Source organism: Carassius gibelio, chromosome A7, assembly GCF_023724105.1.
Source record: "Carassius gibelio isolate Cgi1373 ecotype wild population from Czech Republic chromosome A7, carGib1.2-hapl.c, whole genome shotgun sequence".
In the NCBI taxonomy this organism is placed as follows: Eukaryota; Metazoa; Chordata; class Actinopteri; order Cypriniformes; family Cyprinidae; genus Carassius; species Carassius gibelio.
Window position 1 is genome coordinate 9,936,148 of NC_068377.1, and position 16,801 is coordinate 9,952,948.

Genomic DNA, 16,801 nt, shown 5'->3' on the forward strand with positions numbered 1-16,801 from the left:
TTCATTCATTCATTCATTTATATCACTTGTTTAAGTTATTTAATTATAAAAAAAAAATAAAAAAAATTATTGGGGGGCCCCCTGGTGGCGAGGGGCCCCAAGCAGCAGCTTAGTTCGCTTATGCCTCGGGCCGGCCCTGGGTACCAGCCACCAGCATTTCCCAGTCTGGAATCTGAAGTCTGAAGAAGACTCTGCTCCGGGTGAGGGAGCGCACTGAGGCCAAGGCCGATCGCCACCGGTCAAAGCCTCCCGTCTACGTCGTGGGTCAAAAAGTGTGGCTTTCTACCAGTAACATTCCATTGCGATCCGTTTCTAATAAACTAGCTCCCAAATTTATCGGCCCGTTCACTATCACCAAGATCATTAGTCCGGTGACAGTCCACCTCAAACTACCTCCTGCATACAAGAGGATACACCCCGCCTTTCATGTGTCCAAAATTAAACCCGTGTTTTATGCACGTATTAATCCACCTATCCGGTTCCCCCGCCGCCGCGTCTCGTAGATGGGGATATTCGGTTAATCGCATTCTGGACTCGAGACGGAGGGGACGAGGATTCCAGTATCTGGTGGACTGGGAAGGCTACGGTCCGGAGGAGAGGAGTTCGGTACCTGCTAGGGACATATTGGATCACTCACTTATTGATGAATTCAGTCAGCAGGTAGGCCCTTCTGGGAACTCCAGGAGGAGTTCTTAGAGGGGGGGGGGGGGGGTACTGTCACGGTTGGTAAACCGTGATCTCGGGTTGTTTACACTTTGTGGTGAATTCTGTGTGTTCCGCGTCTGCAATCTAAATCTGTTTCTGTTTTATTACAACAGATAAAAAGCATGGATTTGGTGGGACACAAGTGCAGTGTATGTGGTAGTAGTTTCTCTGTGAAGTCCAACCTGACTCGGCACATGCAGCTTCATGGTCCAAAGGAACGTGTGTGAAGTGTGTGGGAAAAGCTTCTCACTGAAACAGCAGCTGAGCAGCCACCAAAAACAGCACCTGTACCCATGCATCCGTTTGTACAGGCAGGGAGAGGCCAAGCTGGAGTGTACGGATGCAGCTAAGAGTGTGGCAATGGCCCCCAGCAAAGCACTAGACCCCAGCTGTCTGGATTCTGGAAAGGCGGAGGCTGCTGCAAAGGAAGCTGGACGGGAAATGTGGAAAGGCCAGCTAGTTGTCACATTCACCAAATATGCAGGACAGTCTTTCAGGTGGCTGCTTGAAAATGATGTGGGCTGGGTCATATGGCTGCTGTCTGAATATTGCCAGAAGGGTGAGAAGAGCGATCTCCTAAAGTGGCAAAAGGAACGATTGCTGCAGTATGCCAGAGAGTTCCCACTTGTCACCTTTCATCTTGACAAACGCTTGGAGGTAACTTTGGCCCTTTGACTGAGATTAAATTATATTTACTGTTTTGTTAATAAAAAAAAAAAAAAAAAATAGTGCATGTGTAAATCAGTTAGGCACATGTAATGCACCTTCAATAGTAAAATCATCAATGTTTACTCTGCACAAAAGCTTGTGCTTTAGACATAGGAAGTGGTAACAGTGTAAGTACGTGTGTTTATGTTGTACAGTACAACTTTGTATGTGTTTTTCTACAATTTCTTTAGTTTCTGCATGAACAGGAGTCAAGGAAACACAAAGGAAAGAAGACTGAATCTATCCTTTCTAAGTTCCGGCAGGATCCTGACTATGCCAATGATGCTGAATTGTTGGCAGCTGCTGGTAATTAACATTTAACTGTCACGCTGTCTGGTCTCTGTTTTCCTGGGTGTCCACTAGTGGTCTCACTTCCTCTTAGGCACCTCACTGTAGGCACTACAATTCCCACAAAGCCTTGTCCCTTCATCACAGTAATTGCACTCCAGTTAATTGCACTCAGGTGTCTTCACTTGTTAGTCATTATCCTTCCTATATTAACCAGTCTTTTCCTGTTTGTCTTCATGGAGTCCTTTCCTTCCGTTACCCAGTTTCCTCTTCTTCCGAGTTCCTCGTATTCCGAGTTCCTGTTCCCGTTCCTGTTCCATTCCTGTTTATTTGTTTGGACGGATTTTTGGTTTTGACCCCTGCTTGTTCATTTCCCTTTGGATTGATTGTATTTGTATGATGGAACGAAGGGCAAGATACGTCAAATTGACCACTCTCTGCCAAAAGGGGATTGAGGTGGGTGCTATAGCACAAATGTTCTGGACCCTAGTGGATGGTTTGGGATATAATGATGCGGCCCTAAAGGATATGTTCAATCCCGGGCTGGATGACCCGGTTCCTAGACTTGAATTGGAGCAGTTGGACGCCTATAATTTGTTTTTTATTTAAAACATCGTTCTCCGTGGAATACCCCAGCCACACCTGTCTCTCCCGGTGGGATGGCCACTTTTAGACCGGGGTCTACATACAGACAGGAGGACCGTCAGCCCAGCGCCACTGCAAAAGTAGGCCGCCAGGTTCGAGTTAGGTCGAGTCAGGTTCCTGTGGACCCTCCAGAGTCGAGTCAGGTGCTCGGTGACCCTCCAGAGTTGAGTCAGGTGCTCAGTGACCCTCTAGAGTCAGGGTTAGTCACCGTTGATCTTCCAGAGTCAGGGCTACTCACTGTTGACCTTCCAGAGTTAGGGCTAGTCACCGTTGACCTTCCAGAGTCAAGTCAAGTCACCGTTGACCTTCCAGAGTCAAGTCTAGTCACCGTTGACCTTCCTGAGTCAGGGCTAGTCACCATCGACAGTCCAGAGTCAAGTCAAGTCACTGTTGACACTCCAGAGTCAAGTCAAGTCACCGGTGATATTCATGGACAAAGTCCAGTCACCAATGATCTTCATGGGCAAAGTCCAGTCACCAATGGTCTTCATGGGCAAAGTCCAGTCACCAGTGTTCTTCATGGGCAAAGGCAAGTCACCATTGATCTTTATGATCAAATGCAAGTCACCAATGATCTTAATGAGCAGCGTCAGGCCACCAATGATCTTCATGAGCAGAGTCAAGTCAGCATTGATCTTCTTGAATCTAGTCTAAACACCATGGAATTACCAGAGTCTCTCCGCGTTTCTGTGGAACTAACAGAGTCTCCCCACATCTCTGCTGAACTACCAGAGCCTCTCCACGTTTCTGCTGAACTACCAGAGCCTCTCCACATCTCTGCTGAACTACTAGAGCCTCTCCACGTCTCTGCTGAACTACTAGAGCCTCTTCTCGTCTCTGCGGAACTTCCACAGCCTCATCACGTCTCAGCCGAACTCTCTAAGCGCTCGACTGATCCTGTCGTGGCCACGGAGGCTAGAGCCCTGCACGGGCCTCAAATCTAGGCCTGAGCCCGGCCCTGGCCCGAGACTCTCAGGCCCTAGCCCGACCCGTGTCCGACAGCTCATCAGAATTATCAGCCCGAGTCCGACACGTGCCCGTGTTATTATTCATTTATTTTATTACACAGCGGAAGCTTACCCTATTTGCAACAATTAAAAAATGGGTCAGTTTTGTGTTATGTTTCTTTTCATTTCTTTATCAAGTTATTTTAGAAAAATGTTTGGAGCTTTTTTTTTTTATAATGACGATTAACGTTAATCAGCCGAGCCGACAGCGAGTAGCCTAAAACATATTTAATCAATTAAGCCTCTCAAATTAACGCTAATACTTTAACAGGCTACAATAAAATCAATTTATAAAACACTTCAAGCATATCACACAGACAGTTAGTTTAATAAATGTTTATTTATTAAACCACAGTGAGTAAAATAAAATAAAAAAAATTGAAATACTGAGGCAGGCTCGCAACAGCGCTCGCAAACGAAATGAGAAATAGCCTACAATCAAAACAAATTAAATTAATTAAAAACAAACTTGCAGGTTATCTTACCTCAAAAATGCACCACAGAACATGTCCATTCTTTTTTCCATTAGTTTCCAACAGTTAAACGAAAATAAAGTCCAGTCAAATGAAAAGTTAGAACAGTCTCATACAGAGCATTGTGGAGAAAAAGAATAGCCTCCATAGTGGAAGGTTTTAACCAGGTTTTAACCCAGTCCTCCTCTCTTCTATCACTCTTCCCTATGTGCTGTTTACATTTACATTACTTTAGAGGCCTATAATAGCTACTACTACAATAAGTGGATATAAGTGAAGTATAATTGTGGGTCGCGCTGATGGAAAAGCGTGCATGCGTGAGACTGTCATGTCAGTATGTCAGTTTAATTATAACGGGTTGAATTATCAGATTCTGAAAGTTATGAGGTTATGAAATGTCTTTCTATGTTTGTTTTTCTATCGTCGATGTCAACTTCTCATTTTTTTATTTAATGTCTAAAAATATAAATAGAAGGATAACCCAAAAAAGGCCCGAGGCCCGGCCCGCATGTGAGCTATAACGTGAAAATTGGCCCGAAGCCCGGCCCTAGGGGCATAAATAAGTTGGGGCCCGTCGGGCTCAGGCTGAAATGCAGGGCTTTAACGGAGGCCACCCTTAACTTGTTCATGTTCTCTTGCCTAACCAGACTTGCTCTCCTGTGTCATCGATCCCACTGTGGTGGTCTTCTGCGCCACCTTGGTGGGCTTCTGTCCCGACTGCACCGATGTGGTGGTCTTCTGCGCCCCCTTGGTGGGCTTCTGTCTCGAATGCATGGATGTGGTGGTCTTCTGCGCCGCCCGGGTGGGCTTCTATCTCGACCGCACGGATGTGGTGGTCTTCTGCACTGCCCTGGTGGGCTTCTGTCTCGACCGCACGGATGTGGTGGTCTTCTGCACCGCCCTGGTAGGCTTCTGTCTCGACCGCAGGGCTCCAATTCCACCTTGCTCCTCTCTGGATTCCTGCCCTGTCGGTTCGGCCCTGGGGACTGAACATTATGTCTATCCGGGACTTGTGTTTTGTTTTTGTTTTTTGCTCCTCTTCTGTCTGTTTCCATCTATGGACCTGGCCCTCCGTCCCTCCCCTTGATCCTCCGCCGGTCCACCTCCCTCCTGGGTTCCTTGTCTTTGTTTTCTCTCTGTTTCCCTCTATGGACCTGGCCCTCCATCCCTCTCCCTGATCCTCTGCCGGTCCACCTCCCTCCTGGGCTCCTTGTTTTTGTGTTTGCACTTCTTGTCTCTTTCCCCATTTTACCTGGTCCTCCGTCGCTCCCCCTGGTCCTCCGCCGCTCCACCTCCCTCCTGGTCTCTGTGTTCCTTGGTCTCTTCTTGGGTTCGGGTGGAACATCTGGTAGCTGCTCCGTGGAGAAGGGGGTAATGTCACGCTGTCTGGTCTCTGTTTCCCTGGGTGTCCACTATTGGTCTCACTTGCACCTCACCGATGGCACTACAATTCCCACAAAGCCTTGTCCCTTCATCACAGTAATTGCACTCCGATCATCACATTAACATGCCATAGCTCGATTTTAAAATTCATTTAACATTTTCTTATTGATGTATTTCAAACATCTAACTAAATACACTGCCGCAATATCACACATTTTATGGCACTGATAATGATTAGTATTTCACTTTAACTTTCAGCAGGGTGAGGGATATTATCAAGCTAGGTGCTTGTTGGCATTTAGATAACACATAAATCTATTTAATTTATAGATGTGATATGTTGGATTTTTTTTATATTTATTTTTTAACTATTTCCTAAATTTTTTTGTTGCAGCTCTTTACAAAAATGTTTGTATCAAATATCATTTGTGTTGTCTAAAATAAGATCTGATAACATGGAAAATAGAAACAAACTTTATTTTGATTATGCTTATGTTTGTCATTATATTCACATCTTAAGCAATGTGCTCAGTACATTTTGTCTGATTTTTTTCTACAGAAACTGTCCTTGAAGAGTCTGAGGTAGCGGATGCCACACAGCTGACCACCTGGGGAGAACTCACACCAGCTGTGAGTCAGGACTCTTCCATGAGCCTCAGCATATCTCAGGGAAGACCTTCTTCCCCTGTAGACACCTCTGCCTCAGAAACCGGTAACATCTTGCTGGAGGGCTGGCAGAAATACTGGGAGCATCCACCTCCATCTACACAAGCCAATGGTATAGCTCCTTCTAACATCAAGTGGCTGAAATGCGATGAGATGTATGGTCTGTTTGAGAGGCCTTTCAAGTACAAGAATGCCAAAGGAGAGATTGTGGAGAGAAGGCTTTTAAAGGAGAAGATGGAATTCCACCCACCCCCAATTCCTACTTCTGTCAAGGGAGGACTGCCCAACATGATGGCCTTTTTCACAACCCCGGTCTTCTTCTGGCGCCCAGTTGGTGTGATGCAAGCCAAGATCCGCTGATCTTGCTCCAACTGCCCTTCACCACCAGGTGAATACCTTGAGAAGAAAGGCTTTGGTAAGTTATGCCAGGCAAGTGTGTGGGATGAAGTACAATTACACCCTGTTGACGGAGAAGCTGAAGTGTTCACATTGTGAAAAGATGAGGTGGGCAGTGAGCAAGACACATAGTGACGCAGACAGTGAAGATGAGAACAGTCATCATGTTCAGCAGTACATTTGGCTGGCACACAGTCCCAAGATTCTGATGAACTTGGGCCCGGCCATCAGAAGCATGTTTCCTGCCATACTATGTGGGAAGCGTGCCATTGACAAAGGCATGGTTACTCTTCTGAATGACAGGGTCAACAGTGTGTCCATGAACAAAGTCCAGAGAATGCTGCAGCAGGGACATGATGAGTGGTATGTGGAGCGCCGTGACCTGTACCAGACTCTCCTGTACGAAGCCCACACAGCTGGATCTACATCGTATCAGAAGAGCATCCTCTCCTTTGTCAAAGCTGCTGGTACTTATACCCCTCCTCTGCCCCGGACTCCCCTTCCTTGTGCCCGTGTGTTGAGGTGTGCACACGATCATGGAGATGGAGAAGATGCCTGTGTACAGAGCCTCAATCCTCAGTGTGACTGGAGACATCCTCTGCATTGATGGTACAAAAAGGTATGCAGAAAAAAAGCAAACTTAATATTTATTTAGTCACTTTAAAATGACTTGAGCCAGCTTATTGTTTTGAATAAGGGACTTTGGCCTCACTGTTCAGTGTTCAAATGTGATGGATACAAAATGGTACAGGTCCTGTAAGTCATATAAATTATATTGGACAGACAGGTTATTTATAGAAACTATAAAATGAATGTTCTGCTTTGTGTTTTCCAGGTCCTTAAGAAGATATATGGTGATGGCCAGGGCACCATGCAGTATGTCACCAGTGTGCTGAACGAGTGGGGCCAGTTCTTGGCCACAGTGGTGGTGGCAGCTGAGTCTGAGGGGTGCTACAGACGTATGGCCAAAGGTCTGAATTTATATTGTTTCAGTGACAGTGGTTTGTCCTTCTTGGAGAATCTGTTTGGGGACTGGGTACAGAATATGGTCAGACTGGACATCCGACACTGGCCGCACTGCTGGGATGCTGTTGTCATCAAACAGAGCCATGCCAAGTATCGGGTGTTCACAAGTGCTCAAAACATAATTCACTAAAATTAACTAAGTTGTCACACTACTATATTTCATTTTGGAAATACTTCCAATTATTGAAATAATTTCAAATTTTAAGCAATATAAATCGAGCACAGCGTCAGTTCAGTCAGGCCACGGAGGCAAAGCTGTGAAAAGCTGATGTGGTCAGCTGTCAAATCGCTCCAATCACCACCTCTCTCCTATTAGACATGGGACATATATATACGTGGCACCACTGCTCGGTAAGTATGTTCAACTGCTCCCAAGGCTCAAACTGCTGTAACGGAAACAGGTCAATTTAGCTCAAAGGGAATCATTTAATAATTTAAAGGGAATTTGAACAGAATCACTGTTTCACGGCTGATCACTGAGAAGCCCTGTGATTCACTGAACAAGCCGTTTAACATCAAATCTGCGCTGGATATTAATATCCAAAGTATAGTGAAAACACTATCAATTAGCACAGTAACAAGATCGGCAGTTTAAGACTTGTAAGCACAAAACACAAGATACTTCTCTTTTCAATATGAATAAGGCTTTATTAGATAAATCTAAGACATATAAACTAATCTAACACATAAACGCACGCACTCACACATTCACACAAGTTCCAGGAAGATCGAAAGTTAGGGAAAGATGAGTTTAAGAGAATGGAAATATGGAATCCCAAGTTTACAGCAATACGTTAAATTGCATAGACATGAACAACCATCAATCACTTAATTAACGCTCGCATTGAGTTCCTCAATGGGGTTAAAATTATATTAGATACACCAGCACAAATGTCTGAGGGTACATTGCCTTGGTTTCCTGTGAAAGGGAGTCCCGTTGAAAGGGGTATTCTGGTGTAACCCTTTCCTTAACCCTGGGGGTTGATTTAATTATTTACAAGAATCCTGGATTCCCGGCAGTTGGATGGTGAATTAGGCCGGTAGTTCCTCTTTGTAATTACAAAAAAACAATTGTAAAATGAATTTTCCTCCTGTACCAATTTTTACTCAATTTCTTCACTAAAGATCAATTTAACAATTCTTATTTACATTTCCCAAGGATTCAGTGACTTAATAAATTAATTAACTTTCCAGTCCCAATGAAAACCCAAAGGACAAATGTTAAAAGGGAAAAAATATAACAAAATGTATTTGTACATTAAGGTAACAACTCCTTTGTTTTTAAAGAAGATAAACAATTCTTCCTGATGATATATGCAAGTTGCTTCTTTTCTTTTTAAATAATAAAAAATATATAAACCTCTTTTGGAGTCTCAGTATGGTTCTTGTTATTTCACACTTCTTATACTTTCCTTCTTAGAATACTAGAACTCAATCAAGATACATAAAATTTCAATTCAGAATCCTAGCAAACACTCAGTTTCCTCCAAAACCAAATAATGCAAAAAAATAAAATAAAACAAAATAGGTCTTTCAAGTTCAATTAAACACTTGAGATAACTTGCAGTTCACACCATAAACTGTTTTTCAGTAATATATGCACATTAGTTACATATCTTTCAATCAATTCAAATGTACGGGAGTCAGTCAAACAGTTATGAAGCACTTGAGTCAGTCAACAGTTCAAACGTATGATCGATCATTATAGTTGGGGCCCAGTTCGTTGGTGCACATTAATCAGATGATGAATTCAAAGTATTCCCACGAAAACCCGAAGACACTTACGTTCATCCGATGACAGTGAAACAATATTAGGCTTCTCACGACACGAACACTCAGCATCCCTTCGCGATCAGTCTTGAACATGAGACGAATCCAGTCGATCCAAGTCCAGCGATGAAACACGCGATCTGTCCAATTTCACACGTCATTCCAACGTCCACCGCAAATGACTAATAACTTCATAAACACCGTTTTGTTCATAAAGTCAATTGTCTCTATAACCGCTAAGCCATCATTACAAACGGCTTACTAAGTGATGACTCGCAGGATCACGGAAAACAACAAAACAAAGATGCACGTAAAATACGAACAGAAAATAAAACAAGCGTCGTCACTTTACACTTTGGGCCTTATATTACAAAGAATATACTAGTCTCCAAAAGGATGACGCACTTTTCATCGGAACAGTAGACCTGACAGCACACTCTCTCAACATGTGTGATTCTTCTCCTTCCTCATTACGTGACTCACGTTATGATGCAACCTCAAGCTCAACAGTCATTGGCTTGCAATAGTATACCTGTATTGAACACACTTTCTCATTGAATACAAGCAAAACGTAGTTGTGTCGTGTGGAAAGAGGACCAGAGAGAGCAATTCGCGGAGCAAATATTGTCTTTAATGATCAAACACAGGAGCTTGAGAATAATAGGGAATGCAAACAGAAAAAATCCCAAAGGGAAAAACCGGAACCAAAACTCGTCCTTGTTCAAAAGGAGAAAGCAAAAGCCACCGGCCGCCCCGGCGGATTGAGTACGGTGGACAGCTCCGCAACCTCACAGTAGAGAGAGAGAGATCGGCAGGTCAGGAGACGAGCGGCGGCTAAACTTCCAGGCTCACACTCACAGCACCCCGAACAAACAGGACTAAGACTGGGACAAACGACAGGGGATAAGACATACCAGTTAAGCGTATTTTAGGGGAATAATCTGGCAAGGCAGGTAGGGAGGAAAGGGAAAGTAGTAGGAGTGTTAATCAAAGGACAAGAGGAAACAGGTGCGGGAAGCCAAGCGCAAAGAGTAGCGCAATGAGGAGCAGCTGAAGGAGATTAACGAGAGAAGAAAGATTAGTGCAAAGTAGGAGAAGAGAAGAAAAAGCATCAGAGAGGGGAGGGGAAAAGGGGAAAGGGAACCAGGATCATGACAAGTTGTTGCATCATATTTCAAAATAAAGAAAAATTAAAATAATATCAAATACATTTTAACACAACGTATTTTTAGGAGTCCCTACACACTCCCCCCACCAAAAATCCAGTATGTCCCCATGCTGGTTACAAAAATTACCATGCATCAATCAAATGATAACCACCTGTTTACAGGGCACAAGTACAGGTTAGTTGCTACATATTTCACACAAGGCATAAGGATTACACCACCAAGCATGTGAACTGTTGTAACACCCAAAAACATTTAGTATTTCAGTTGCTGACACATTAACACCACAGTGTTGAGATGATACAGACTGTATGAATGGCATACCCAGCTTATCATAGGTAAATCTAGTATTAGGCCTCCTCTCCCTACTTGATCTACGTACTTCAGGAGGTACAAGCTCAGGCTGAGTTTCATTATCAGCAGATGCAGTAGTCTGTAAGGTAACATCAGGAGCTTCAGTCATTACATCAACTACTTCAGTATCACCCTCTTCAGCTACTAGCTGACCATCAGAAATTTCACTCTGACATTGAATTACTGGTATTTCTGAAACCATGTGAGCATCACCAGACTCTGAACATTCTACATCTTGTACAGAGTTTTCACTTTGTATCTCCTCTGTCACTTGAGAAGGAATGTTTGTCACATCTTCAACATAAAACCCAAACTCAGACTCTGAATCTGAAGAATTACATTCCCTTGGAAAGGCATCAACTACAAGTGGTGAGTTTTCTGACTCAGCAGTTCTACGCTTCTCTTTCGCTCTCCTACGCCTCAAAGCTCTAGGTGAAGGAGTAGGTATAAGGTCTACCTGAGGACTTAACCTCACTTCTTGTCCTAAAGGCAAAAGATGATTTCGGTGCATAACTGTGGATGATCCATTACCATCAACAGGCTTCAAACGATACACAGGAATGCCAGAGAATTGACTCTCCACTACATAGGGATTAGCACTCCACCTATCTGCAAGCTTTTGTATTCCCTTGAGGCCAAGGTTTCGAATAAGAACTCTGTCACCTACATTTAGAATATGATAGCGTACCTTCTGATCATACCTAGCTTTATTACTCTGATTCATCTTCTCAGAAGTAGCCTGAGCTAACTGATAAGCTGCCTGTAATTCCTGCTTCATTTTGGACACATACTTGGAGTATGACACATGTGACGTATTATCACCAGAGACTCCAAAACAAATATCGACAGGCAATCTAGCCTCTCTGCCGAACATCAAAAAATAGGGTGAAAACCCAGTAGCCTCGTTGGAAGTACAATTATATGCATGTACCAAATGCGCTATGTGCTGACTCCATTTACTTTTCTGACTAGGCTCAAGGGTACCCAGCATATCCAACAAGGTCCTGTTAAATCTTTCAGGCTGGGGATCACCTTGTGGGTGATAAGGTGAGGTTCTCGATTTCTTTACCCCTAGCATAGTCAGCATGTCAGTCACCAACTGGCTCTCAAAATCCCTGCCTTGATCTGAGTGTATTCGAGTAGGCAGACCGTAATGTATGAAATACTTTTCCCACAATGTCTTTGCCACTGTAGAAGCTTTTTGATCCCTCGTGGGAAAAGCTTGAGCGTAACGTGTGTAATGGTCAGTTACAACCAAAACATTGCAAACATTCCGGGAATCGGCTTCGATGGAAAGAAAATCAATACATACGAGGTCCATGGGTCCTGAACTCTGCATATGAGACAATGGAGCAGCTCTTTGAGGTAACGTCTTCCTTTTAATGCAGCGCTCGCATGTCTTACAGTAAGCCTCTACATCACGCTTCATGTGTGGCCAGTAAAATCGGTCACAAACTAGGCCATAGGACTTATCAAAGCCTAAATGTCCAATCTCGTCATGCAGAGATTTTAACACTCTTTTTTGGAATTGTTTTGGCAGTACAAGCTGTCGTTTCACCCGGTTATTACTCTGACGAACTGTTCTGTAAAGCAATCCATTATATACAGACAATTTTTCCCACTCTCGCTTCAAGATCTTCATCTTAGGGTGGCTGCTCTGGATGTTACTAGGGTGTTTCTTATCACAAACTGCCCTCCACACTTCTCCAAGGAACAAATCATTTTTCTGTGCTGTTTGAAGCTCACCTGGACTAAGCACGGGTAAGTGATCTGCAGCTACGTCAACAGCACAAGAGTAAGCTTTCGGAACAGCAGACATATGTGCCCCTGCCTGTTGCACTACACATTGGTAAGAGACATTCTCTGTTCTCCTCTCTACAGACAAAGCCTGACAAAGAGCCCTCACACCTGCAGCTGGAATTTCCTGCCACTCATCATCATCACTTGGGTGAGTATGTGGACGCCTAGATAACGCATCTGCATCGACATTCCTGCGGCCAGGTCTATATTTCAAGCTGAAACTGTAAGTGGTCAATGCAGACAGCCAACGGTGACCCGTTGCATCAAGTTTTGCTGACTTCAATATATAAGTAAGAGGATTATTGTCAGTTCTAACCTCAAACGCAACACCGTAAAGATAGTCATGCAGTCGATCCACAACAGCCCACTTCAGAGCTAAAAATTCCAGTTTATGGGCTGGATAATTTCTCTCCGAAGGGGAAAGGCTGCGACTGATGAAAGCAACTGGTTGTAATCCTTCCTCATGTTTTTGATACAAAACTCCTCCAAGTCCATCCATGCTTGCGTCCACATGCAAAACATATGGCTTTTGTGCATCCGCAAAGGCTAACACTGGAGCTTGAGTCAAACAATTCTTCAAGGTTTGGAAGGCTGTATCACACTGAGCCGTCCATCGAGATCCAAATGGTTCAGAAGGTTTAAAGCAGGGTTTGGTGTTACTCACAGGTGAATTTTTGTTTCTCTTCTTTGCAGAAGATGGATACCCCTTCAGAAGTTCATTTAACGGTCGGCACAACTTTGAGAAATCCCTCACGAAACGCCGGTAATATCCACAAAACCCTAGAAAAGACCTGAGCTCTGTCACTGTCTGGGGCTGAGGCCAGGATACAACAGCCTCGATCTTGGAAGGATCAGTGGATATTCCATCTTGAGACACTATATGCCCTACGTAGTTTACAGAAGTCCTGCCAAATTGACACTTGTCAAGGGAAATCTTTAATCCCTCATCTCTCAACCTATCAAGGACTTTCAAAAGGCGCTCTTCATGCTCTTCAAGAGTTCGTCCAAATATGATTAAATCATCCAAGTACACTAGCACTTCCAAAAAGTTCATATCCCCTACAGTGCGTTCCATGACTCTTTGGAAAGTGGCCGGTGCTCCACAGATACCTTGGGGCATACGCTCAAATTCATAAAACCCCACTGGGCAGATGAACGCTGTCTTCTCCCTGTCGGCGTCACTCATGGGTATTTGGTAGTACCCACTCCTTAAATCGAGAACAGTGAACCATCTACTTCCAGAAAGACTATGGAGAGCATCCTCAATACGGGGCACAGTATACTGGTCTGGTATAGTCCGTTGGTTGAGAGTCCGATAGTCCACACACATTCTAACCTTCCGTGACTTTTTGCGCACCACAACAATGGGCGAAGCATAGGGGCTACGGGACTCGGATATAATGCCACTACTCTGAAGATCTTGTAGGTGCAGTCGCACATCTTCGAAGTCGGCGGGGGCCAGACGGCGAGATCTTTCTCTAAAAGGGCATGAATCATTCAACCTTATCTCATGAGTGGTGCTTTTTGAACATCCTACATCCCACTCATGTAGTGAAAACACTTCCTTTCTCTGCATCATTTTCTCACACAATCTTTGTTTTGCTTCCTCTGGCATTGGAGAATCTCCAAAATCAAAAGATGCAGGTGTCAAAGTATTTTGTTCTGGCGGCTGTTTAGCAGTAAGTTGAGGCACTAAGGATACTGGAAAAACATGAGCAAGAGGAGTTCCTCGTTTCACCCATACTTCTTTTGAAGACATGTTCCTAACGGTCACTGTGACTCTGCGACTAGATACAACAGATGCTGAAAGAAGTTCAGGCCTCACCTCTAAGTCATCAGAACTTGTGTCACCAACTGCTGCTCTGTCAACTAGCACTAAAGATTCAGTCATTTGACCAGGAAACTTAAGCAGACCAGGAAGTTGCAGAATTTGATTTGGTGTCAGAACAACAGGGTTATGCTTCATAAACCAAACTGTTCCATGCTTGTCTGGGTCATCATGTGAAACATTTGTTGGTTGCATAGTCTCGTACGCCTCTCTGATTACAGGATGTATGGTTAGCACATTCAAGGATTTTTCACCAGCTTGTTCACGACAAGACTCAAACAGTTTCTTCACTAAGCTAGTGTTAGTCCCAAGTAAAATAGCTATTCCCTCCCGTTTCACAGGGTCGGGGCATACAATGGCAAGCGTGTCAATCACTTGATGCACTCCAGCTACACTTTCTGTGAACTCCAGTCTAAGGGGCAAATATCCATCATAGGGGTATTTATGTGAACTTAGACCCCAAATCTCAAGGTTTTCCACAGGCTGAAGTTCCAAATGTTTCAGATATGTTTCATAAAAGCTACGGTATAAGAGAGTAACCTGCGAACCACTGTCAAGAAGAGCTTTTGCGTAGATACCTTCTATCTGGACAGGCACTTCTGAGACAGGTCCTACTAATCCCTCAGGCAATTTTGGCTTACCGGCATCAAGCATGGATGAACCACAAGTGGAATGTGTTGTCTCAGGAGCCCCGTGCCGTTCCTTCACTGAGCTCCTGCCCAGTTTCCCTGCAGGCGCTGCATCTTCATCAGCTTCTGATTCACTTTTCTGAGGTCCTCAGGTGCCTTGCACTCCCACTTCTTATGTCCGTCTTCACCACATTTGTAGCAAAAGATCACAGGCACTGGTTGCTGAATGGGTTTAGCGTTTTGAGAGTTGTCTCGGTGCACAGTCTCAGAGTTTTTGATGGATGTTTTCTGAGGAGCAGGATCAGAACCACAAGGCACAGTCGCCACCTTCAACAGTTGACTCACCTGTGTAGATAGCTCTTTAACCTCCTTCTTCAGGTTTTGTAATTCAGATGGCGCATATGCCTGGGGAGAGACGACAGTGGCCACAGATGCTTTAACATTTTCCCTTGCAGCTACCCAGTGTTCTTCTTCACGTATTTCTTTCATCAACTGTGAAAAAGAAGGAGGACTCTGCAAAGTGTGAGTCATTCTGATTCGCAAGGCAACCATATCATTGGTAAGGGCTCCTTTAATTAACTGCTCCATTCTGGCTCTATTTATGCCACCAGCATCAATCCCACCTTTCAACAAGGCTCTGTGGAGAAGTTTATCTAGGCGATACAAGAAAGCTGAAAGTTTCTCTCCATTTTCCTGGTAGGTGTGACGAAATCTAGCCATAAGGTCAGGCCCACTCTCAGTAGTTCCATATGCAGTCTCAAGGGCAGCTAAGTACTCATTTGCATTTGCAGAAGGATTACTCACTTTTAAAAACCTGACAATATCAGCAGCAGGACCTCGTAAACTCTCAACGATACGTTGTTTCTTTGAAGCTTCGGTGCACTGCCATTCACTTATCATTTGAGCGGCCTGCTCCATCCAGATTTCATACTCTTCTTCACCTGGAGGGACAGGTTTCAGCCCTGAAAACAACTTCAGCTTTCTGTAGGCAGGACCATCACTGGAAACTTGGTTGCACCGATCTACCAATTTACCTATGGCATCAACAAGGTCAACACTGATATCTGATTTGGGAGACTGCTTTTCCACAATCAGGGCCTTCACTTCATCCATAGATTTACCCTCCTGCTGCAACAATGCTTGCAGCTTGAGCTGAAAAGTATCACCTTCAGAGGCAGGACCACTAGCTACTAGACTGCCCACTAAGTTGACACTCCAGGGTCCAGCTTCATTTTCTATACCTATCTCAGTAGGTATAACATCAGGTTCTAGATCGGCACTGGCCTCCACTAAAATAAACAACCATCTGCCAGTTACATCACCACGGCGACCACGTATTCTACTGCGACCAAAAACTTTTACTGTGTTTAACACCTTTTTAATAGTGTCATCACTTGTGCCTAAAGGAACATTGCTCAATACAATGGCACGTGAGAGATTTGCATTCTCTTCTCTGCTCCACTCAACAGTCTTTGCCAGATTCATAATTTCAAAAGTCAAGGCAAGGAACTAGCACTGAGGTGAAATAAACAGTGTTTCAAATCTACGGTCACTGCTATACTGAATTATAATGGAAAAGATAAAGAAAAATGTTGGTAAACAGGAGAAAAGAGAAAAAAAAAACGATCCCAGCGGTGCCTCCAAAATGTAACCCTTTCCTTAACCCTGGGGGTTGATTTAATTATTTACAAGAATCCTGGATTCCCGGCAGTTGGATGGTGAATTAGGCCGGTAGTTCCTCTTTGTAATTACAAAAAAAATTGTAAAATGAATTTTCCTCCTGTACCAATTTTTACTCAATTTCTTCACTAAAGATCAATTTAACAATTCTTATTTACATTTCCCAAGGATTCAGTGACTTAATAAATTAATTAACTTTCCAGTCCCAATGAAAACCCAAAGGACAAATGTTAAAAGGGAAAAAATATAACAAAATGTATTTGTACATTAAGGTAAC

The 16,801-nt window shown here is 43.8% G+C and overlaps 1 protein-coding gene across 1 annotated transcript; it reads right to left on the reverse strand.

The window, feature by feature from the left end:
- Window positions 1-14,919: 14,919 nt before the first annotated feature.
- LOC128016395 (paraneoplastic antigen Ma1 homolog) lies at window positions 14,920-16,329 on the reverse strand. Its single transcript, XM_052600866.1, has one exon. The coding sequence runs from the start codon at window positions 16,327-16,329 to the stop codon at window positions 14,920-14,922; it is 1,410 nt and encodes a 469-aa protein (XP_052456826.1).
- Between the last annotated feature and the right edge of the window lie 472 nt (window positions 16,330-16,801).

What these genes read in the sequence shown, in the direction of transcription:
- LOC128016395 (XM_052600866.1), bottom strand. Translation starts at nt 16,329, where the DNA reads ATGAATCTGGCAAAGACTGTTGAGTGGAGCAGAGAAGAGAATGCAAAT.